Below are 23,683 nucleotides of genomic sequence, written 5' to 3'. Positions count from 1 at the left end.
CAACTTTACAATTAGAACAAAACGCGAAGGAAATGTATTAATCAATCGGTGAATTATTTCACATCAGCATCGACAAACCCCTCCTGATTATCTACACAAAGCGACGCTGGTCATAATGTTACCAACGTCACCTTCTAAACATTAAAACGGTTTCTACTCCACAGGATGTGGGCGGCAGTGAACGTGAACGTTGATTCAACGATTGACAAGTGTTTGTACAAACATGGACGAATTGATGCCGGATATTTGGAGAGATTAGTGCCGCATGCATGCCCATCAAAAACCGGCCAGACCCGCCATTGGTGATCAACCTACAAGTTACAAATGGACAAACAACAACTCACCGATGGACTCCCCCACCTCCACTCCCCCCTCCCCCCTCCCCCCCCCTCCCCCCCCCCCCCCCCGCACCACATGTGATCTCGGCGGAGGAAGGACACATCCAATGAGCCTTGTCTTACACCTGTTAATCAGATACACCATTGGCAACACGCTTGGCAGAGCTGAATGGAAGCCTTGTTTTCCAGGAGAATGACAAGCTGTGGAAGGTGTATTTCCATTTTAATCAGAGTATAAAGTGTTCCCGCGGCTTAACTTAACAAAACAAGATCCGGGACCACGCAACACCAACACGCTAAATTCGATCTGTAATTAGAACAAGATATTTTTCCCCCAAGGATCGGTTTCTGCTTTGGGTTCAGTATCGGGGGGTTGTAACAAAGATTCCCCTTACAGTTGATTTATGGCGACTTCGATGTAACATCAACACCTTTCGTGTCTGTTTTAAATAGTCGCAGCGATCTGCAGCGTTTGAGTTGAGGCTGTGTCTACATTTTGCACCATTCACTCTGTTGCATTTAGACCTGGCTGGCGGTGGTGCACGAATTAATTGCACTCGGATACAATGGAAATAGATCGTCTGAAATAATTCAGAAATAGCAAATAGTTCATTGATGCCTCTGATACAACTGATGGCAGTTAGTGTTATTCTGGCACCGTGGTTCAGGAGGAAGGGGGGGTAGATGGCTTTCTGACACCGAGTTCCCACTGTCATTAAAGGATATTCAGTCAAGGTGAGAGATACCAGGTGCAGATTAAACGGAGACAGAAGGAACTGCAAATGCTGGTTTACAAAAAAAAGACAAAATGCTGGAGTAACTCAGCGGGTCAGGCAGCATCTGTGGAGAACATGGATAGGTGACGTTTCACAGAGTGCTGGAGTAACTCAGCGGGTCAGGCAGCATCTGTGGAGAACACGGATGGGCGACGTTTCAGAAATTGAAATCTGAAGAAGGGTCCATTGCTGAAACATCACCGATCCATGTTCACCAGACCTGTTGCGAACTTTGAAGAAGGATCTCGCTTGAAGAAACATCACCATCCCTTCTCCCCAGAGATGCTTCCTGTCCCGCTGAGTTACTCCAGTATTTTGTGTCTCTGCTGCCTGACCTGCCGCTTTATTTCAGCACTTTGTCTGACGAACTCCCCAAGACCACCTTGTGGGGCATCGGGCCGCCCATCGTTGCTTATTTTTTTCAATGCAATGATAACTTGTGTTAAGCTGGGAACAGTTTTAATACTTAAAGAGTCCCGTGTGCTGACATTTGAAGGTACGAGTTTATTTCACATCAAATGTTGACGTGCGGCAGAGACAAACAAGGAGAGACACAAGGAACCGCAGATGCTGGAATCCTAAGGAAACAGTGGAGGGAAATGGACAGACGTTTCTGGTTGGGACCCTTCAGACTGATTCCAAGGTCTCTCCAGGCGCTGCCTGACCCGCTGAGTTCCTCCAGCACTTTGTTTTTGAGGGATAAACAAAGACTTTTCTTATTCCTCCCAGCCTGTCCCATTCACAAATGGTGGAGCCTATTTGTACCACAGACTTACCTCCCAACAAACAAATTCCCTAGTGTATAAAAACAAGAGGAAATCCTTACACAGTTCTAAGGAATATTTTTTAAATCTCTTCATAAGGTAATAGAGCTAGTTCCAAGGGACATTCTCAAGAATAAATACTAATTCGTGTGATTTCTGGCCAACCACATCTTATTAGGAATTTTGATTTGCTTTTATTTATAACTTGAGATTGTTTAGTTTAGTTTAGAGACACGGCACGAAAACAGGCACTTCAGCCCAACGAGTCCACACCAACCACCAATCACCCTTTCACACTAGTTCTACGTTATCCCACTTTCTCATCCGGTTGTTACACACGAGGGGCAATCAACCTACAAACACACATGTGTTCGGGTTGTGGAAGCACTCAAAGGAAACCCACATGGCCACGGGGAGAAGGTACAAACTCCACACAGACAGCAACAGAGGTCAGGATGGAATCAAGGGCTCTGGCACTGTGATGCAGCAACTTTACCTGCTGTGCTACAAGTTTGCTTCACTCATCCTTTTCCAGATCAGGTATGAATCCACATTTAAAAACAAATATTCTCGCAGTCTACTCCAGAGGCCAATGACTCTATAAAAAGAAATATTGTTGGAACCTATTCCTATTCTTGCCTTGACATCACTTTTAATTACTTTCTTTGTCACTAAATAATGTGAGATGCTGTAATCTTGACCAAAACACAAGGTGCTGGAGTAATTCCATGGACCAGGCAGCACCTGTGGAGGGAATGGACAGGCTACATTTTGGGTCGGGACCCTTCTTCAGACTAATTCCATCCCCATCACTGATGCTGCCTTACGGGTTGAGTTCCTTCAGCATTTCGTGAAGCACCTCTAATTATTTTTGTTTTAAGTTCTAGTTTTGTAATTTTTTCAGAACATAGGCGCTGATATTTCCAGAGTTCAACATGTGGCCTGCTGATCCACCAGCGGCTTCTCAGCTTCCCTCTGAACTCACAGTGGGAAGAATTGGACAGTTCCTGGAAATGTATTTAGTGATCACGATGTGCAATTCACCTGCGTCTTTGTGGTTTAGAGATGGACAAACAATCAGAGATAAATAGATTGTTGATTAGTGCGGGTGTCAGAGGTTATGGGGAGAAGACTGGAGAATGGGGTTAGGAGGGAGAGATGGATCAGCCATAATTGAATGGCGGAGAAGACGATGGGCCAAATGGCCTAATTCTACTCCTATTCCTTATGACCTTATGACAAGTTTTATGATTCCATTTCAGTATCATGGTTTCAAGACCCAGCCCGCACTAATCACACTGCTACACCTCACACTTGCTCGGGTTAAACTTCATCTGCCTTTTCTCAGCCCACATTGCCAACCAATATCAGAATCAGAATCAGAATTACCTTTATTGTCATCCAAAAAAAACCCCAAGTCTTTTGGACGATTTTCGGCACCCACAGTCCAACAATGAGCAATAAAATAAGCAATTACACACACAACCACAAACCAACACAAAACAAAAAAAGAAACATCCATCACAGTGCAGAGAGGAACTGCAGATGTTGTTTTAAACCGAAGGCAGACACAAAGTGCTGGAGTAACTCAGCGGGTCAGACAGCATCTCTGTAGAGAAGGAATAGGTAACTTTTCGTGTTGGGATCCCTCCCTGTACAAAATATCAGAGAATGTCCTGCTTCAAGCTTGCATGTTGCTTTTTATATTGTAACATACTGCTGTTGCTCACGATGGGGTCCACATCTGGGCCACATAGAACCAGAAATGTTCAGGGCCAACTTTAGGCTTATCCACCATGGCAGAAGACTCGTGGACCATTGAGCTTCCTGGCTCTTCATTGGAATCGTAAGACAATGAGTTAGGCCCTTACAACACAGCGGAAAGGGGCTGATATCAACACCTGCTCTCCTGTTCCTCCTCATTTTCCTCCTGCTTCTTCCCACCTCTGCTTCACTACCCTGTGTGGGGACTGTGCCAGCATAAGGACAATGCACGTCTGTCCAAAGTCACCTTATAGCTAATAACCTCTAATCCACACCAAAGCCTCAGCATCCTCCATGTAATGTAGTGACCAGAACCGCATGCAAAGCTCCATTATATGGCAGGAGCAGAGTTGTTTAAAGCTGTACCGTGACTTCCTGACCTTTATACACTGTCAATAATCTGGCTAATGAAGGCAAGCATACCATACACCTTCCTAACCACTCTGTCTACTTGTGTTGCAACTCGAGGGCAGTTATGGACTTGGTCCCCAAGATCCCTCTGGACATCAACACAATTAAGGGTCTTCCACTAACTGTAGACTTTCCCCTTACAGTCATACTCCCAAAGTGGAACACCTCACACTAATTCATCAGGTCATAAAAGATAGGAACAGAATTAGGCCAATCGGCCCATCAAGTCAACTCCGCCATTCAATCATGGCTGATCTATCTCTCCCTCCTATCCCCATTCTCCTGCCTTCTGCCCGTAACCTCTGACACCCGCACTAATCTAAACAAGAAATCCTAGTTTGGATTAATCTCCGTCTGGCTTTTCTCCGCCCACATTGGCATTCAATGTGATATCCTCCCATGGTTGACACTTGACTCCACAAGGCATAGAACACTCCCTCCTCACTTGTACATCAGTACCTCACTCGTCACCTTGACTTGGATTCACCAGTAACCTGATCTTTGCACACTTCAGACATGTAGAGCATGTGAATGACGAGCCTAGTGTGCATGGCAGGCCATTGCATTTATAATGGTGAACCCTCCACCACATGCTGTATAAACCAGGGACAAGGAACTGCAGATGCTGGTTTGCAAAATAAAGACACAAAGTGCTGGAGTAACTCAGCAGGTCAGGCAGCATCTCTGGAGAACATGGATAGGTAATGTTTCACAATGCTGGAGTAACTCAGTGGGTCAGGCAGCATCTGTGGAGAACGTGGATAGGTGACGTTTCTGGTCGAGATGCTTCTTCAGACTGATAGGTGATGATTCAGCTCATAACCTTACCTCAGTCTGAAGAAGGGTCCCAACCCAAAGCGCCATCTACCCATGTTCTCTAGAGATGCTGCCTGGCCCGCTGGGTTACTCCAGCACCTTGGGTGTGTTTTTTTTTTGCTGCATAAGCTAACTTGTCTTTCCAAATACCAAGTGGTGACTAACAACATTTCCATCCTTCCTTCATGAAATAAAGCTCATATTTGGAACAACCTACAGCCCAACTCAATCAGCGAATTCTCAGCGACATTGTACAGAGCAGTAATTCTCCAATTAATGAAGTTCTGAGACTGGGATAGAGGGGCATGTGTTCTATGTGTGATTAATAAACTCCATCAGTGCAATTTTGCTAGACTGTCCTCAAATCACCATTGTCCAAGGACTGGCAGGACAGAGTCTGGAGAAGGTCCAGAGGAGGTTTACCAGGATGATCCCAGGAATGAGTGGGCTAACATATGATGAGCATTGGCCTGTACTCACTGAAGTTTAGAAGGATGAGGGGGGACCTTGTTGAAACTTACTGAACAGTGAAAGGCTTGGAGAGAGTGGATGTGGAGAGGGTGTTTCCACTAGTGGGAGAGTCTGGGACTAGAGTTCACAGCCTCAGAATTAAAGGACATTCCTTTAGGAAGGAGATGAGAAGGACATTTGTTTAGCCAGAGGGTGAATCTGTGGAACTCATTGCCACAGACGGCTGTGGAGGCCAAGTCAGTGGATATTTTTAAGGCAGAGATAGATAGATTCTTGATTAGTGCGGGTGTCAGGGGTTATGGGGAGAAGGCAGGAGAATGGGGTTAGATCAGCCATGGTTGAATGGCGGAGTAGACTTGATGGACCGAATGGCCCAATTCTGCTCCTATCACTTAGGATCATAAACTGCCCTCTCTCCATCCCCAGAGGGAACAATTTAAGCTGAAAGGAGGAAGGTTTAAAGGTAGAGTGGAGCAGAGTGGAACAAACTCTTTAGCTCACAATGTTTGTGCCGAACATGATACCAAATTAAACAGATCTCATCTGCCTGAACATGAACGTGGCTAACAAGGGAAATCAAGGATAGTATTAAAACAAAAGATGAAGCATACAGATTAGCCAGAAAAAGTAGCATACCAGAGGACTGGGAGAAATTCAGAGTCCAGCAGAGGAGGACAAAGGGCTTAATTAGGAAAGGGAAAATAGATTATGAGGGAAAACTGGCAAGGAACATAAAAACTGACTACAAAAGCTTTTATAGATATGTCAAGAGAAAAAGATTAGTTAAGACAAATGTAGGTCCCTTGCAGTCGGAAACAGGTGAATTGATCATAGAGAACAAGGAGATGGCAGACCAATTGAACAAATACTTTGGTTCTGTCTTCACTAAGGAAGACATAAACCGTCTGCCGGAAATAGCGGGGGACCGGCGGTCTAATGAGATGGAGGAACTGAGGGAAACCCAGGTTAGTTGAGAAGTGGTGTTATGTAAATTAAATGGATTAAAGGCAGATAAATCCCCAGGGCCAGATAGGCTGCATCCCAGAGTGCTTAAGGAAGTAGCCCCAGAAATAGTGGATGCATTAGTGAAAATTTTTCAAAACTCTTTAGATTCTGGAGTAGTTCCTGAGGACTGGAGGGTAGCTAATGTAACCCCACTTTTTAAAAAGGGAGGGAGAGAGAAAACGGGGAATTATAGACCAGTTAGCCTAACATCGGTAGTGGGGAAAATGCTAGAGTCAGTTATTAAAGATCTGATAGCATTACATTTGGAAAGTGGTGAAATCATCGGACAAAGTCAGCATGGATTTACCAAAGGCAAATCATGTCTGACGAATCTTATAGAATTTTTCGAGGATGTAACTAGTAGAGTGGATAAGGGAGAACCAGTCGATGTGTTATATCTGGACTTTCAGAAGGCCTTCGACAAGGTCCCACATAGGAGATTGGTGTACAAACTTAAAGCACACGGTATTGAGGGTTCAGTGTTGAGGTGGATAGAAAATTGGTTGGTGGACAGGAAGCAAAGAGCAGGAATAAACGGGTCCTTTTCGGAATGGCAGGCAGTGACTAGTGGGGTACCGCAAGGCTCAGTGCTGGGACCCCAATTATTTACAGTGTATATTAATGATTTGGTCGAGGGAATTGAATGCAACATCTCTAAGTTTGCGGATGACACGAAGCTGGGTGGCAGTGTTAGCTGCAAGGAGGATGCTAGGAGGCTGCAGAGTGACGGATAGATTAGGCGAGTGGGCAAATGCATGGCAGATGCAATATAATGTGGATAAATGTGAGGTTATCCACTTTGGCGGCAAGAACAGGAAAGTAGAGTATTACCTGAATGGTGACCGATTGGGAGAAGGGGAGATGCAACTTGACCTGGGTGTCATGGTGCACAAGTCATTGAAAGCAAGCATGCAGGTGCAGCAGGCAGTGAAGAAAGCGAATAGTATGTTGGCATTCATAGCAAGAGGATTTGAGTTTAGGAGCAGGGAGGTTCTGCTGCAGTTGTACAGGGCCTTGGTGAGACCGCACCTGGAGTATTGTGTGCAGTTTTGGTCTCCTAACCTGAGGAAAGACGTTCTTGCCTTAGAGGGAGTACAGAGAAGGTTCACCAGATTGATCCCTGGGATGGCGGGACTTTCATATGAGGAAAGACAGGATAGACTGGGCTTGTACTCGCTGGAATTTAGAAGACTGAGGGGGGATCTTATAGAAACATATAAAATTCTTAAGGGGTTGGAGTGGCTAGATGCGGGAAGATTGTTCCGATGTTGGGGGAGTCCAGAACCAGGGGTCACAGCTTAAGGATAAGGGGGAAGTCTTTTAGGACCGAGATGAGAAAACATTTCTTCACACAGAGAGTGGTGAGTCTGTGGAATTCTCTGCCACAGAAGGTAGTTGAGGCCAGTTAATTGGCTATATTTAAGAGGGAGTTTGATGTGGCCCTTGTGGCTAAAGGGATCAGGGGGTATGGAGAGAAGGCAGGTACAGGTTACTGAGCTGGATGATCAGCCATGATCATATTGAATGGCGGTGCAGGCTCGAAGGGCCGAATGGCCTACTCCTGCACCTATTTTCTATGTTTCTATGTTTCTATGATACAGATCCCTCTATTCCTTGTGCCTCCATCTGCCAATTCCACCCGTGTCCGCCTTCACCAACTCTCCTGGCAATGAGGAGCGTGTTTCTTTCTAAAAACGGAGAGCGGTCGGTGCGTGGGACAGACTGAGATGGATGGGAGTGGACACAGACAGACACGGCCGTGGCGTTTAGATGTGCGGGGTGGATCAACACAGGCAAGGGCGTCTGATGGTCACATGTAGAGAAATCAAAGCAATGCAGCTCTTACACAAATCAGCACAAGTCTAGAAACACGATGCAGATGGATCACATCAGAAACAGAATCCAATATTGTTTTAAAAATCTGTGATGTGCGGGACAGGAGATGAGTTTAACCCGGCACCTTGATCGGCGCGGACTTTGCTGTTTCGGTCTGTGTTCAATGCTGACAGCTCAGATGTCTGGAGATGGGGAGGCGGGAGAGAGGCGGGCTGGGCTGTGCCGTGCCGGGCTGTGCCGGGCCGGGCTGTACCGTGCCGTGCCGGGCTGTGCTGGGCTGTCTTGTCCTGGGCTGTGCTGAGCTGGTTCATTGCTGGGCTGGGCTGGCTGCTGCCTTTTACGGTGGCGATTGGTCGGTGGAGGCGGAACGAGAAGTGACGAGACTGCAATGAGAAGGAAGCTGGATTCATGCAGAGAGTTGATGCGGAGAGCGAGCGGGTGGGGGGGTGAGTGGGTGCAGAGAGTGGTGAGTGCAGAGTGGGTGGGGAGTGGGTGGGTGCAGAGAGTGGGTGGGGGTGAGTGGGTGCAGAGAGTGGGTGGGTGCAGAGAGTGGGTGGGTGCAGAGAGTGGGTGGGTGCAGAGAGTGGGTGGGTGCAGAGAGTGGGTGGGGGGGGGGTGGGTGGGTGCAGAGAGTGGGTGTGTAATGCAGAGCAGTGACCAGGTGCTTTGGTGAAGGTGTTCCATGTGTACCACCACATGCACTGTGGGCTGTGTGGGCGGCGAGGCCACATGCACCTTGCTGGGTAGATGCACACACCCACGTCTGGCCACGTTGGGGATCTATTACCCAGCGGGACATCCCGCCCTGGCACCATGTCCTCAGACGACACCATCGCCATCTCCATAGAAGACAAGACTTACAATGTCAGCAAGCTCAAGCTCATTGAGAACAGCGACTACTTCAGGGCACTGTACCAGTCTGGCATGAAGGAATCGGAAGGGGCTTCCATCCAGCTGCATGGGCTGAGTGTGCAGGGGCTGGAGTTAGTCATTGACTACATCAACACGGCCAAAGTGCACTTTGACAACGATGCCTTGGAAGATCTAGTGGAGACCGCATCTTTTCTCCAAGTGACCTCCATATTGAAGCTCCTTCTGTCCGAGGTTAAGGCGGACAATTGTGTGGAGTTGTACAGACTGTCTGACACTTATGGCGTTGCTGATCTGATGACTGCCACCCTCCGCTTCATGTCTTGCCACTACCACCTCATGGTGAGGAGGCAGGAGTTCAGGCGGCTGCCCACCACGCTGCGTCACCAGGTGATAGACATGCGTTTCCAAGGGTTGGCCGTGTTGGTGATGCTCGGAGATTTCTTCAGCACCTCCCTGAACCTGACTCCAGACGAGTCGTGGTCCATGCTGAAATACGATGAGATGGCCCAGAGGTGGCTTCCCCTGGAGGGCGGACTCCCCCCAGACATGGTCAACGTGAGGGGCTACGGCTCGACTGTGCTGAACAATTACCTCTTCGTCGTGGGTGGGTACAGGATGACGAGCCAGGAGATCTCTGCAGCTCACTGCTACAACCCCTGCCTCAACCAATGGAACCAGATTTCACCAATGAATCAAAAAAGGTACCAGAATAAACGGTGGTTAAGAAGGTGCACGGTATGCTTGCCTTCATCAGTCAGGGCTCTGGGTATAAGAGTCAGGAAGTCATGGCACTTGGAGTATTGTGTGAAGTTCTGGTCACCCCAACACAGGAGAGACATGGAGGCTTTGGGGAGGGTGTGGTGGAGGTTTACCAGGATGATGCCTGGATTAGGGGGGTATTAACTATAGGTTGAGGTGGGACAGACTTGGATTAATTCTCTGGCATGCAGGAGGTTGAGGGGAGGCCTGATAGTAGTGTATGAAATGAGAGGCATAGATAGGGTAGACAGTCAGAACCTTTTTCCCAGGATGATAAAATCTAATTCGAGAGAGCACAGCAATGCTCTCCAGGTGAGAGGAGCAAAGTGTAAAGGAGACGTGCGGGTCAGGTTTTTCTGCACAGAGGGTGGTGAGGGTCAGGATTGTGGTGCAGGGGGTGGTAGAGGCAGGATGTGACAGTGATAAACAAACAAACAAAAACACAAATGTGGGGGGAAACCGGAGCATCCAGAGGAAACCCACGAGGTCACATGGAGAACATACAAACACCGCACAGACAGCACCTGAGGCCAAGAGAGGGTGCTGCAGAGGATGACCAGAATGATGTCTAGGGTAGGGGGGTATTAACTACAGGTAGAGGGTGAACATGGTTCCCTGGCACTAAAAGGCAGCAGCTCTACCTGCTGCGCCACTGTGCCACCCTAATTATGGGCGAGCAAAACTATTCTCTTGTCCAACACGTGCCCACCACACGAAACATCATGTTACATTTAACTGCTGCATTCTATGTTCTTGGTGAAGCAGAGTTCACTGAAAAAAAAATTAAATGCTCAGCATTTATATCATTTTGCTTTTTCCTTCAGATCTAATTTTAAGCTTCTGGCCGTGAGTGGCAGATTATACGCTGTGGGTGGACAGTCCTTTTGCAACGTCGAGTGCTACAATCCGGAGATGGATTGGTGGAGTTTCGTGGCCTCCATGCCACATCCTCTGGTGGAGTTCTCTGCTTGTGAATGCCAAGGAATGATCTACGTCATTGGTGGATACACTCCCCGTGGTGAGTCTGCAGCGACAATCAGCTTTGCTTTTAATGTCACGTGATGGGAGCAGAACTAGGCCATTCGGCCCATCAAGTCTACTCCGACATTCAATCACGGATGATCTATCTCTCCCTCCTAACCCCATTCTCCTGCCTTCTCCCCATAACCCCTGACACCCGCACTAATCAAGAATCTATCTATCTCTGCCTTAAAAATATCCACTGACTTAGCCTCCACAGCCTTCTGGATATATTTTAAATCAATGGATATTTTTAAGGCAGTGATAGATTCTTGATTAGTACAGGTGTCAGGGGTTATGGGGAGAAGGCAGGAGAATGATGTTAGGAGGGAGAGATAGATCAGCCATGATTGAATGGCAGAGTAGACTCGAAGGGCCGAATGGCCCACTCCTGCACCTATTGTCTATTGTCTCTTGCTCCTATCGCATGAACTTACGAACTAAATCTTCCCCTTTGCTCTACCTGTTGTACTTGAGATTGCCTTGATTGTATAGTATTATCTATTCTGATATTCTGTATAGAACTTTTCTCCTCTGTACCTCGGTACACGTGACAGTACTAAACCTAGACTTATCCTTCTAATAATCACAGGTTTTAACAAGTAATGCTGTTGATGTATTTGCACGCAGTGTTGTTGTAATGTGGAGACAATGATATGACTCCCTGTTGCAAAGTCAGGTTCCTGTAGGAACAAGGAACGGCAGATGCTGGTTTACAAATAAAGACACAAAGTGCTGGAGTAACTCAGCGGGTCAGGCAGCATCTGTGGAGAACATGGATAGGTGACGTTTCACAGAGTGCTGGAGTAACTCAGCGGGTCAGGCAGCATGTGTGGAGAACATGGATAGGTGACGTTTCACAGAGTGCTGGAGTAACTCAGCGGGTCAGGCAGCATCTGTGGAGAACATGGATAGGTGACGTTTCACAGAGTGCTGGAGTAACTCAGCGGTTCAGGCAGCATCTATGGAGAACATGGATAGGTGACGTTTCACAGAGTGCTGGAGTAACTCAGCGGGTCAGGCAGCATCTGTGGAGAACATGGATAGGTGACGTTTCACAGAGTGCTGGAGTAACTCAGCGGGTCAGGCAGCATCTATGGAGAACATGGATAGGTGACGTTTCACAGAGTGCTGGAGTAACTCAGCGGGTCAGGCAGCATCTGTGGAGAACATGGATAGGTGACGTTTCACAGAGTGCTGGAGTAACTCAGCGGGTCAGGCAGCATCTATGGAGAACATGGATAGGTGACGTTTCACAGAGTGCTGGAGTAACTCAGCGGGTCAGGCAGCATCTGTGGAGAACATGGATAGGTGATGTGGTCTGTGGTGTTGCTATGCTGTAATCGCTGGTTGCAACCCTCCTGAGGCGGTTCTGCATTGGGCAAAGAGAGGTTGAAACTGGACAGGTCCAAACGTCTGATTAAAAGTTATGGAAAATTCTGGTGAAAGTTGTTGATATTGTTGACACACAGCCGTGCAGCTGTTGTGCAAGTTTCAGCATGCAAGGGGCAGGCGGGTAGGAACATTCATTGTTGTTGCAATATTCACTGACCCAATTCCATTCAGTTCTTTCTAAGTCCACAGACAGGATTCTTTCCCTATGAAAAAAACTTCAGCTGGGATAGAGACAGGTTCTGGGGAAGAGAGTCCGAGTGGAGACTCGGGTAGACAGGTACATGGACAGGACAGGTTTAGAAGGATATCTGGCAAACACGGTCAGGTGGGACTAGTGTAGATGGTCATTGTGGGCAAGTTGGGCCAAAGGACCTGTTTCCACACTGTATGGATCTGACTCGAGAGCGCACAATTGTCTATTTTGTGTTTTGAATAATTTAAATTTTGTTTAATGATTTAAATTGATTTTTATGTAATGCCAACCAGGCACTTGGATAGGAAAGATTTAGAGGGATGTTGGCCAAATGCAGGCAGGTGGGACGAGCATTATTAGGGCTAGGCTTGTATACACTGGAATTTAGAAGGATGAGAGGAGATCTTATCGAAACGTATAAGATTATTAAGGGGTTGGACACGTTAGAGGCAGGAAACATGTTCCCAATGTTGGGGGAGTCCAGAACCAGGGGCCACAGTTTAAGAATAAGGGGTAGGCCATTTAGAACTGAGATGAGGAAAAACTTTTTCAGTCAGAGAGTTGTGAATCTGTGGAATTCTCTGCCTCAGAAGGCAGTGGAGGCCAATTCTCTGAATGCATTCAAGAGAGAGCTAGATAGAGCTCTTAAGGATAGTGGAGTCAGGGGATATGGGGAGAAGGCAGGAACGGGGTACTGATTGAGAATGATCAGCCATGATCACATTGAATGGCGGTGCTGGCACGAAGGGCCGAATGGCCTCCTCCTGCACCTATTGTCTTTTGTCTATTATTTCTGTGCTGTATGACGCTATGACTTTAATTTTAATATGCTACAAAGCCAAAATGAAATGTTTTGTAAACTCTGAAGAAGGGTCTCGACTCGAAACGTCACCCATTCCTTCTCTCCTGAGATGCTGCCTGACCTGCTGAATTACTCCAGCATTTATTCCAGTGAATAAATACCTTCGATTTGTACCAGCATCTGCAGTTATTTTCTTACACTGTTTTGTAAACTCAAATCGTTATAGCAGAATTATCAATACATTTATCATGCTATCGTAAAATATTGGCTGTGAATCCAAATGGTTGATCAATTTTCCACTGTGGATGAAAAAGGTTTCGAGCCTTTGCTGTCAATGGAAGTTTGGCATTTATATCCTGACGTAAGAAATGTTGGGTTGTGTGGAGAGCTCCAACCGCGGGGCCTGTGGACTTTAACATCGGGAAGCCCGCGGTCTCTGGTGAGAAGAGGCCGACTCGGGAGCTCTGTGCTACGTTTGTCAATCGTCCCGACGCGGGAGTTTCGATCGTCCCGACGCGAGGGTCTCGGACAGTCGGCAGCGTCGACCGCGGACGGTTCAACAGCCCCGACCGTGGGTGAACAAAGAGGAAGATGATTGATCTTTATTACCTTCCATCACACTGTGGATTGTGGATGTTTATGTTAAATTTTATTTTATGTGGCTGTGTGTCTTGTTGCTTTTCACTTAGTATGGCTGTATGGTAACTCAAATTTCACTGCACCTTAATTGGTACACGTGACAATTAAATTGAATCTTTAATTGTGAGCCCCATTGCCCGGGGTTAGCAGGCACTCAGTGAAGTACTGTACTCATTTATCATGGTGGATCACCAGGGCCTTGGTGAGACCGCACCTGGAGTATTGTGTGCAGTTTTGGTCTCCTAACCTGAGGAAAGACGTTCTTGCCTTAGAGGGAGTACAGAGAAGGTTCACCAGATTGATCCCTGGGATGGCGGGACTTTCATATGAGGAAAGACTGGATAGACTGGGCTTGTACTCGCTGAAATTTAGAAGACTGAGGGGGGATCTTATAGAAACATATAAAATTCTTAAAGTGTTTGAGAGGCTAGATGCGGGAAGATTGTTCCCGATGTTGGGGGAGTCCAGAACCAGGGGTCACAGCTTAAGGATAAGGGGGACGTCTTTTAGGACCGAGATGAGAAAACATTTCATATCATATCATATATATACAGCCGGAAACAGGCCTTTTCAGCCCTCCAAGTCCGTGCCGCCCAGCGATCCCCGCACATTAACACTATCCTACACCCACTAGGGACAATTTTTACATTTACCCAGCCAATTAACCTACATACCTGTACGTCTTTGGAGTGTGGGAAGAAACCGAAGATCTCGGAGAAAACCCACGCAGGTCACGGGGAGAACGTACAAACTCCTTACAGTGCAGCACCCATAGTCAGGATCGAACCTGAGTCTCCGGCGCTGCATTCGCTGTAAAGCAGCAACTCTACCGCTGCGCCACCGTGCCGCCTCAGAGAGTGGTGAGTCTGTGGAATTCTCTGCCACAGAAGGTAGTTGAGGCCAGTTCATTGGCTATATTTAAGAGGGAGTTAGATGTGGCCCTTTTTGCTAAAGGGATCAGGGGGTATGGAGAGAAGGCAGGTACAGGTTACTGAGCTGGATGATCAGCCACGATCATATTGAATGGCGGTGCAGGCTCAAAGGGCCGAATGGCCTACTCCTGCACCTATTTTCTATGTTTCTATCATCTACAACAATTGAACCAAGAGTAATGTCCATTTTAACAATTGAAAATTTGAAATTTCAACTGTTCAAGTCAAAAAAAATTGGTACAGTAGTTTCAAAACTACTTTAAGTTGTCTCAACACATCTTACTCTTATCACCAATGTTATCACCAATTAATTTTGTCATTCACTTCAAAGCCATTCACGATTTCAAAGCCATTCACCATGATCCCAGATGGAGCATTTCCCCAATGAGATGTGATTTTGTAGTTGGAGTTTGTGTCCCCGATAAATGGGTTTGCTCAACAATAAGCTGAGAATTTCTGTACCTAAAGGTCACCTGATGGAGCAGTGAGACATGAAGGTTCCACAGAAGCTGCTTGTTCTTGGGAACACAGTGCGATGGGACAGAGTTGCTGTGAATCCTGCATCTGCTCCAATGCCTCCTGACCTGCAATCATTCTTTGCTTCCATTAGATTATTACTTTTGTAACTTTATAAAGTTAGCAGCCTAGCAACTGCTCAGAGTTAGTGATTTTAAACGTGAATAATGTCACTACCGTTTTGAAATGCCAAATTATTTTCATCGAGTTTGCAAATTCAATGTCGTCCGTGTGGTTCTCTGTCTATTTCATTTGATTTGTTGGAATTTGGAGAAAATAACAGTGGGGAAGATGCTGATTTAAATGTGGCGTTTAAAGTAGTATCCATCCATCTAGTGTGACATCTTACCTCTGTTCCCATGCGGTGTCTGGGACAGTCATACTAATTTCTGTGACCAAGATGTTTCTAGCCATTATTTGAAGAATCATCATCTGTAGCAGCTCAACTGATCAACTTCTTGTGGATGCTTTGTTATGAGTGTCCACAAGACCTGACCTCATTCAGATGCGCTTCTCAAAACTGGCAATGGTTAGTGTCAGCCCATGAGTTTTTTTCTATTATAATCTGTGGGAAATGAAAGGGTTTAGAAGATAAAGCCACATTGAGACTTCCGGTGGCGTTATGGACTGAACAAGTCGCACGTCAACTAGCTCCGTGAACATTTCGATTTAGGAAGAGAGGAACGGGACGGGCCCGTTGCAACTTACCGGCAATTTTCAACGAAGGATGGGTGACGTCATCAGATCGCGACTTTTAAAAGTAAATGTCGACAAGTCGCACCCCCCCGTTAAAAACCGTTAAAAAAGGAACGGGTAAAACAAGACCCGTGGAAGAAGAAGAACCAAGCCAGATGGAAGCCTCTGCTACAGCTCAAACCTCAGCATCGGGTCAGGAAGAAACTGCCAAACGAACAACCCGGAATCCACAGCCTAAAAAAATTGGATTGGAAGAATTTCACAGCGTTGTGGGTGAGGAGCTTTCAGATATGAAGTCTCAAGTGGTAAATATGACAGTTGAATTACAAGAGATGAAAGCTGAATTAGTTTCCCTTAAAGGAATGAAGGGGGAAATACTATCTACTATTAAGGATCAGTTGGATAAATCAAAGGCTGAAATGTGTGTAATTATGAATGAACACATGGAGGAAGTAACCTCCAAGTTACAAAAGTTGGACTCTGATTTTTCTGGTAAGCTGAACCACATCACGGCGTCAATAGAACAACATGATGAGGCTTTAGGTGAGTTGGAAACTTTAGCCGAGACGAGTGCTGAAACTACAAAAGTAGTATTGTTGGAGACTCAGCGTCTTTCTGATTTATTGATGAGATTAACCGAAAAATGTACTGACTTAGAGGGTCATTCAAAACGACAAAATTTAAGAATCCTTGGAGTTAAAGAAGGCAAAGAAAAAGATAAAAACCTTCGTGATTTTACTGCTGAGTTATTACAAGAAGTTTTGAAAATGGATTCAAAGCCCTTGCTGGATCGAGCCCATAGAGCACTGAGAGCACGGCCAGGTGCTAATGCGCCTCCAAGACATTTGATTCTGAGGGTGCATAATGCTCACGTTTTAGAAGATATGCTGTCAAGAATTGCTAGTAACAGAGCTTTATCATTCCGAGGCGATGAGATTCGCATCTTCAGAGATTACCCCTTTGAGGTGGTTAAGAAAAGAGCACTGTTTAATGAGACAAGATCTATTCTCAAGAAGATCCCAGCGCTCAGATTTGGTATGTTGTATCCAGCAAAACTCCGAGTGACCTACAATCAAAATGAATCCTTTTTTACTGACCATAATAAAGCACTGGAATTTGCTCGGGAGATCGAAAGGTCGCTGAAGGCTTGATTATGATTTCACGGCTATCTTAATTGGCAGACATCTAATTGGACTTTAAAAATATTAAAATTCAAAGATTTAAGTTTAGTGTATATACTATACGTATATTAACCGTAACTAATAATTATTAATTAAAAAACATATATATTCTTATTAATCATTACTAATAAGAAGTATAAGTAATATTTGATTTATGTAAACCTTACTTTGAATACTTAATTAATACACTTTAGATAGAAAAATCGATTTATTATAGACTAATTAGTTTCGGGCCTGCCCCGTTTATCTCTCTTTTAAAAAAAAAAAAAAAAAAAAACAATAACTGTGTTAAAAAACGGAGCTAGTATTAATTTTTTTTTACATCTCACGGAAGTCCTTAGATTTTTTGCCACCTTAGGGTGGCTAACACTAACTGCACTAATTGTAGTTGTAGTTTTAGTTGTCTCTTCTTTTTTCCTGCACTCTTTTAACCTTTTATATATTGATTTTTTTTTTAGATTTAACTTTTATTATCATGTCATTTTTCAGAAATTATATACTTTTGGGAGATATTTCCGGGAGACACTCTACGCTGTACAAAAGATCATCCACCCCTCATTCAAGAAAAATGTTGTAGTCCGGGTGCCAGACCATTTGCTTTATTATAGACCATTTATCGGTTAAGATGCAAGATTCTATTAGGAAAACAGGGGTTAAAGGTATTACATTTTGTAGTTGGAATGTCAAGGGTGTTAATGAACCAATTAAAAGAGGTAAAGTACTTTCACATTTAAAATCTATTGATGCAGACATAATGTTCCTTCAGGAAACTCATCTAAAAAATGTAGCACATAATAGACTGAAAGGCAAATGGATTGATAAAGTATTTCACTCATCGTTTCCCTTTAAATCAAGAGGTGTTGCTATTTTAATTCGTAAGGGTATACCATTTATAAATACTTTCTCTATAGTCGACACTGAAGGTAGATATGTTATATTAGTGGGAGAACTATATTCTACAAAATTGATATTGGTGAATGTCTACGCACCAAATTTTGATAATCCGTTATTTTAAAAAAATATATTTAATACCATTCCAGAATTTGGACAATATAACTTGATAATTGGAGGAGATTTAAATTGTACATTAGATCCTTATTTGGATAGATCTTCAACTCAAAGGAAAATAAAATCCAAGTCGTGTGAATTATTAAACTCTTATATAAATAGTGCAAATATAAAAGATGTTTGGAGGATTGATAATCCTTCAGGCCGAGAGTATTCATTTTATTCACCTGTGCATAAAACTTATTCAAGAATTGATTATTTCTTGGTGGACTCCAAACTTATTCCTTATACGTATAATTCAAAATATCATAATATTATTATATCCGATCATGCCCCTTTAACATTTAGGGTAAAACTCCAAGGAGTAACGGGGAAACAGACTAATTGGAGATTTAATCCGCAAATCTTAAATGAAAAAGCATGTTATGACTATCTTAAATCGCAATTTGAGATTTTTTTTAACGCAAATGACCTTCCTGAAACACCTGCGTCCCTGCTTTGGGAAACATTTAAAGCGTTTGTGAGAGGATGTATTATTGCTTTTCAAGCGTCTCAAAACAAGAAGAACCGAGCTGAACAGAATGACCTGGAAAGTCAGATAAGACAGTTAGACATAACAAATGCCATCGCTCCCTCTATTGAAATACATAATAAAATTGCAGTTCTCAAATATAAGTTAAATTATATCCTTTCAGCTCATATTTTAAGGCTTTTTCAATATACTAAACAAAAACATTTTGAATTTGGAGATAAACCACAGAAATTGCTAGCACGTCAACTCCGTAAATTAGAAGATGATTCTACAATTCATAAAATTAGATCAGAAAATGGAGATTTGCTTAAACTACCTAAGGATATTAATCAGAGATTTTTGCAATTTTATCAGTCATTATATTCATCAAAAATAACAGATACTTCTGCGCAGATGCAAAAGTTTTTGCAGGAATGTAACCTTCCTGGTTTGAATGTGAGTGATAGAAATTTACTGGGCGCAGAAATAACTATGAAAGACGTTGAAGAGACTATTAAATCCATTAAAAATGGGAAGACTCCTGGCCCTGATGGCTTAAATAATGAATTTTATAAAAAATTCAGTGGTTTGATCTCTCCACGTTTGCAAACTGTATATAGTCACGCCTTTAAACAACAGAGATTGCCACAAACTCTGACTGAATCAACAATAATCCTCATTCCTAAAAAAGATAAGGATTCTGAAGACCCTGGTTCGTATAGGGCGATAGCTCTTTTAAATACTGATCAGAAGATATTAGCGAAAATCTTAGCTCAGAGATTAAGTCTAGTTATAGACAAATTGATACACCCCGATCAATCAGGCTTTATAGCCAAACGATATTCATTTTTCAACTTGAGACGCTTGTTTAATATAATTTATTCAAATAGACTATTAAATGAAGATTTAGCAATCATCTCGCTAGATGCTGAAAAAGCATTTGATCAAGTAGAATGGCCCTATCTTTTCTCAGTGATGGAAAAATTTCAACTAGGTGAAAATTTTTGTGCATGTGTGAAACTTTTATATACATCCCCAACAGCTAGAATATTAACTAATCAAATGCTGTCATCTAAATTTCATTTAGCTAGGGGTTGTAGACAAGGATGTCCACTATCACCACTTTTATTTGCCCTTATTATAGAACCACTTGCTGAGAGTATTAGATCAAATTCAGATATTTATGGCTACAACACTAAACATACAACCAATAAAATTTCTTTATATGCGGATGATGTATTAATATATATTACAAAGCCAGAAATTAGCATTCCGAATTTATTAAATCTCATAACTCAATTTGGTTCATTTTCAGGTTATAGAATTAACTGGTATAAAAGTGAAATTATGCCAATAATGGAGCATAATCCGGCCATACCAACAATTTCCTTTTAAAATTGCCTATGAAAAGTTTAAATATCTTGGAATTTACGTGACTAGGAAATATACTTCTTTATTTAAATCAAATTTTCCTCCTTTACTTGCTAAATTACACAGAAATATCCAATTTTGGAAAACACTTCCTATATCATTAGTTGGTCGTAGTAATGCTATAAAGATGATCTTTCTTCCACAGCTACTATACTTATTTCAAGCAATTCCGATCTACCTTCCAAAAAAGTTTTTTTTAAAAATTGATTCAATTGTTACTAATTTTATTTGGGACTACAAGACTCATAGAATAAATAAAAGACACTTATGTAAGTCTAAAATTAATGGAGGAATTGCTTTACCTAACTTTTTATTTTATTATTGGGCGGTTAATATTAAAAATATAACCTGCTGGTTGGATGATTCTGATCAACAACCGGATTGGTTAAAGATGGAGAAAGAGGATTGTTTACCATTCGATATTGGTGCGATCCTCTTAGCTCCAATAAATTTAAATAAAAAAACATATGGAGGTAATCCCATTATACATAGTGTTATCCGTACCTGGAAACAATTAAAGCTTACGTTAAAATTGAGTAAATTATCTGTTTTCCTTCCTATTGCGAATAATCCTTCTTTTAAACCGTCTGTCTTAGATAGAGGCTTTGCTCAATGGAAAAGTTATGGAATCAAAAGGGTGGGAGATCTTTATCATAAGGGAACTTTTCTTTCGTTTCAGGAGTTACAGCAGAAGTACGGATTACATGTTAATAATTATTTTAGATATTTACAACTTAGAGATTATGTAAAATCACACATGCAAGAATATAAGTTTAGAGGTCCAGAAACACTTGATGTATGCCTGAATCGACATTATAACTCAAATAAATTAATATCTTTTATTTACAATATTCTCCTTGACATTGACATTCCGTCATCAGAATCTTATAGACGAGCATGGGAGGACGAATTGAATCAATTTATAATGCAAGATATATGGGATGAAAGTTTACAACATATACATCAATGTTCATTGAATACTAGACATTCCTTAATACAATTTAAAATAATACATAGATTACATTATTCGAAGACGAAATTAAATAGGATTTTTCCTAGTATCTCTCCTATGTGTGATAAATGTCAATTTCAAGAAGCTAATTTAACTCATATTTTCGTAACTTGTATAAAAATGCAAAACTTCTGGTTGGAGATTTTTAAAATAGTTTCTAAAGTTATTAATAAAAAATTAGATATGGACCCAAAATTAATTATATTAGGATTATCAGAACATACTACAAATTTTACAGTAAGTCAGGTACATTTTCTTGATTACAGTCTAATAACTGCGAAAAAACTAATACTTAAATTTTGGAAAAAACCAATAACCCCCACAATTAAAATGTGGACTATGGAAATGACAGAGACCCTGCATTTGGAAAAAATAAGGTTTGCCTTAATCGACAAACCTGAGTTATTTTTAAAAATATGGTCTCCATTTATTGAATTTTTAGAAAAGTAAATGGATTTGGCACAGGACTAAAATAAAAAAAAATTTAAATAAAAAGTTGAAACTTGAGTTGGGGGTTGGATGTACAGCTGTGGTTTTTGTCTCCCGGATCTACTCCCGTTAATTTTTATTGTTAGATCCTTTTTTTTTTTAACCCTCTTACTCTCTCTCCCCAAGTTTATAGTTCTATATTTTTATTTTTACTTTCTCTCTTCAAAAATTTAAAAATTGAAGCTATGTAAGAACTTTGTAACAAATGTGTTTTTTCTTATTTCGATTTGTACATATGCTTTTCAAAAAAAAAAAAAAAAAAAAAAAAAAAAAAAAAAAAAAAAGAAGATAAAGCCACATTGAGATTGTTACAGTATGACATGCTTGTTCACAGTTACTCTGTTCATAGATTCACTTAAAATCACTTGTAATTCCAGATAGAAACCTGGACGTACTGCGGTACTGCCCAGTGGCCGACGTCTGGACTGTGTTACAATCCTGCCAGGTTCATATTCGCAAACAGCAAATGGTTTCTGTGGAAGATACTATTTACCTTGTGGGTGGCTGCCTCCATGAGAAGGGTGGAGATAAAACGGCAAGTCACACTGAAGACATGCTGACTGTGCAGTCCTACAATGTCGGCACCAGCGAGTGGGTCTGCCTGAAGCAAAACACTTCAAAGTCTGGACTAAACCTGACATCTACCCTCCACAATGATGGGATCTACATCGTGAGCAGAGATATCACGCTATCAACCAGCCTGGATCACCGCGTATTCCTGAAATACAATATATTCTCGGACAAGTGGGAAGCATTTCGAGGTTTTCCATCATTTGGCCTGAACATTTTGCTTTGCTCTCTCTATTACGCTAACATGCTTTAATAAGGCATCTTTTGGAGTGAAATGCACTTCAGATGAGTTGCAACAAGACCACCACATGAGGCGGAACATTTAAAAGTCGTTTTATTTTTAAGCTAAATTGCACATGTAAAAGAGATCCCAACTGTCAGGTAGTGTGTAAAGAAGTAAGACATTGCACAAACAGTAGTTGGCTGCTACATAATAGCACCTTTGTCAATGTAGCACCGGGGAACAAAGTCCAGCATCATTGATAAAAGGCAAAGAGTAATGATTGTTTTGGATTACAGTTACATAATGCATGATATTTATTGTAAAACAAAGAACAAGCTGTCAGGTACTTACCTGCATGGGTACAATGCAGAGATTAATAACAGCCATTTGCAAGAAGGCTGCAATCTTGTCCTTTAAAAGTAAATTGATGGCAAACCTCTCTTGCAGTGAAGCATGACGTTCAGCCTGTGAGTGAAACTACGATGTGCCTTTAATGCAGTATCCGTCATTGTAACTACGTCACTTTAAAAGCACTGTGGCCTCTCCACACTGCAGTAGTTTCCAATTTAATTTGTACCAAGTTCACCAGCATCTCACCAGCTTTCCGACATGCAGTTTTACATCAAGACAAGGCAAATTTGTGAACTTCCATCAAGTTCACATTTAAATTGAATCCATTGGATAGTCTTAATTCAATATTTGCTTCAGTCTTTGTAACTTTTAATTTATTATGTTGAATATAATTGACCAAGCAGGAGTAATGGTGGTTCTGATGGCACAAAGGTGCTAAATTAACAATGAGTTTCTGGCAGACAAGTTATTTAATATTTGTACTGTTATAAATCTCTAATATATTAAAAACATTGCTGCTGTTATGTATTTGTCACTAGTCTTGGGTCAATTTCTGTATAAATGCTTCTTCCCACAGACAGTGTAACTGATGCAAGGGAACTTGTCAACCTGAGATCACCAGCTCATGGACAGTTCATAGTTGGAGGCCAGTGTCTCAAGAACATGTCTTGTGCCAATTCCTCACCTGACCACTCCTCAGTGTCTTTGGGATAAAGGGATGCCAGTTGATGTGGGCTGAGCAAAATTTCATTTTGTTGGGAAGAGTGAGGCAGGAAATAAAACTATTTCAGTAAAGACCATTGATCTTTCTCCTCTCCTTCAAACTCAATGAGACCAAGCGCGATGAAGGGATAAAAGACTGATTTCAGGAAGATAGACACAAAAAGCTGGAGTAACTCAG

General features: G+C 42.6%; 1 protein-coding gene across 1 annotated transcript; it reads left to right on the top strand.

Moving 5' to 3' along the window:
- The first annotated feature begins 8,820 nt into the window (after positions 1-8,820).
- klhl42 (kelch-like family, member 42) lies at positions 8,821-23,315 on the top strand. Its single transcript, XM_078416451.1, has 3 exons — positions 8,821-9,755; positions 10,638-10,831; positions 22,016-23,315. Exons 1-3 carry the CDS (start codon positions 8,929-8,931, stop codon positions 22,459-22,461), a joined length of 1,467 nt encoding a protein of 488 aa, XP_078272577.1. The 5' UTR covers positions 8,821-8,928; the 3' UTR covers positions 22,462-23,315.
- Positions 23,316-23,683: the final 368 nt, after the last annotated feature.

The sequence above is a fragment of the Rhinoraja longicauda genome, chromosome 20 (genome assembly GCF_053455715.1).
Source record: "Rhinoraja longicauda isolate Sanriku21f chromosome 20, sRhiLon1.1, whole genome shotgun sequence".
Lineage (NCBI taxonomy): Eukaryota > Metazoa > Chordata > Chondrichthyes > Rajiformes > Arhynchobatidae > Rhinoraja > Rhinoraja longicauda.
This window is presented reverse-complemented; position numbering and strand designations above follow the sequence as displayed.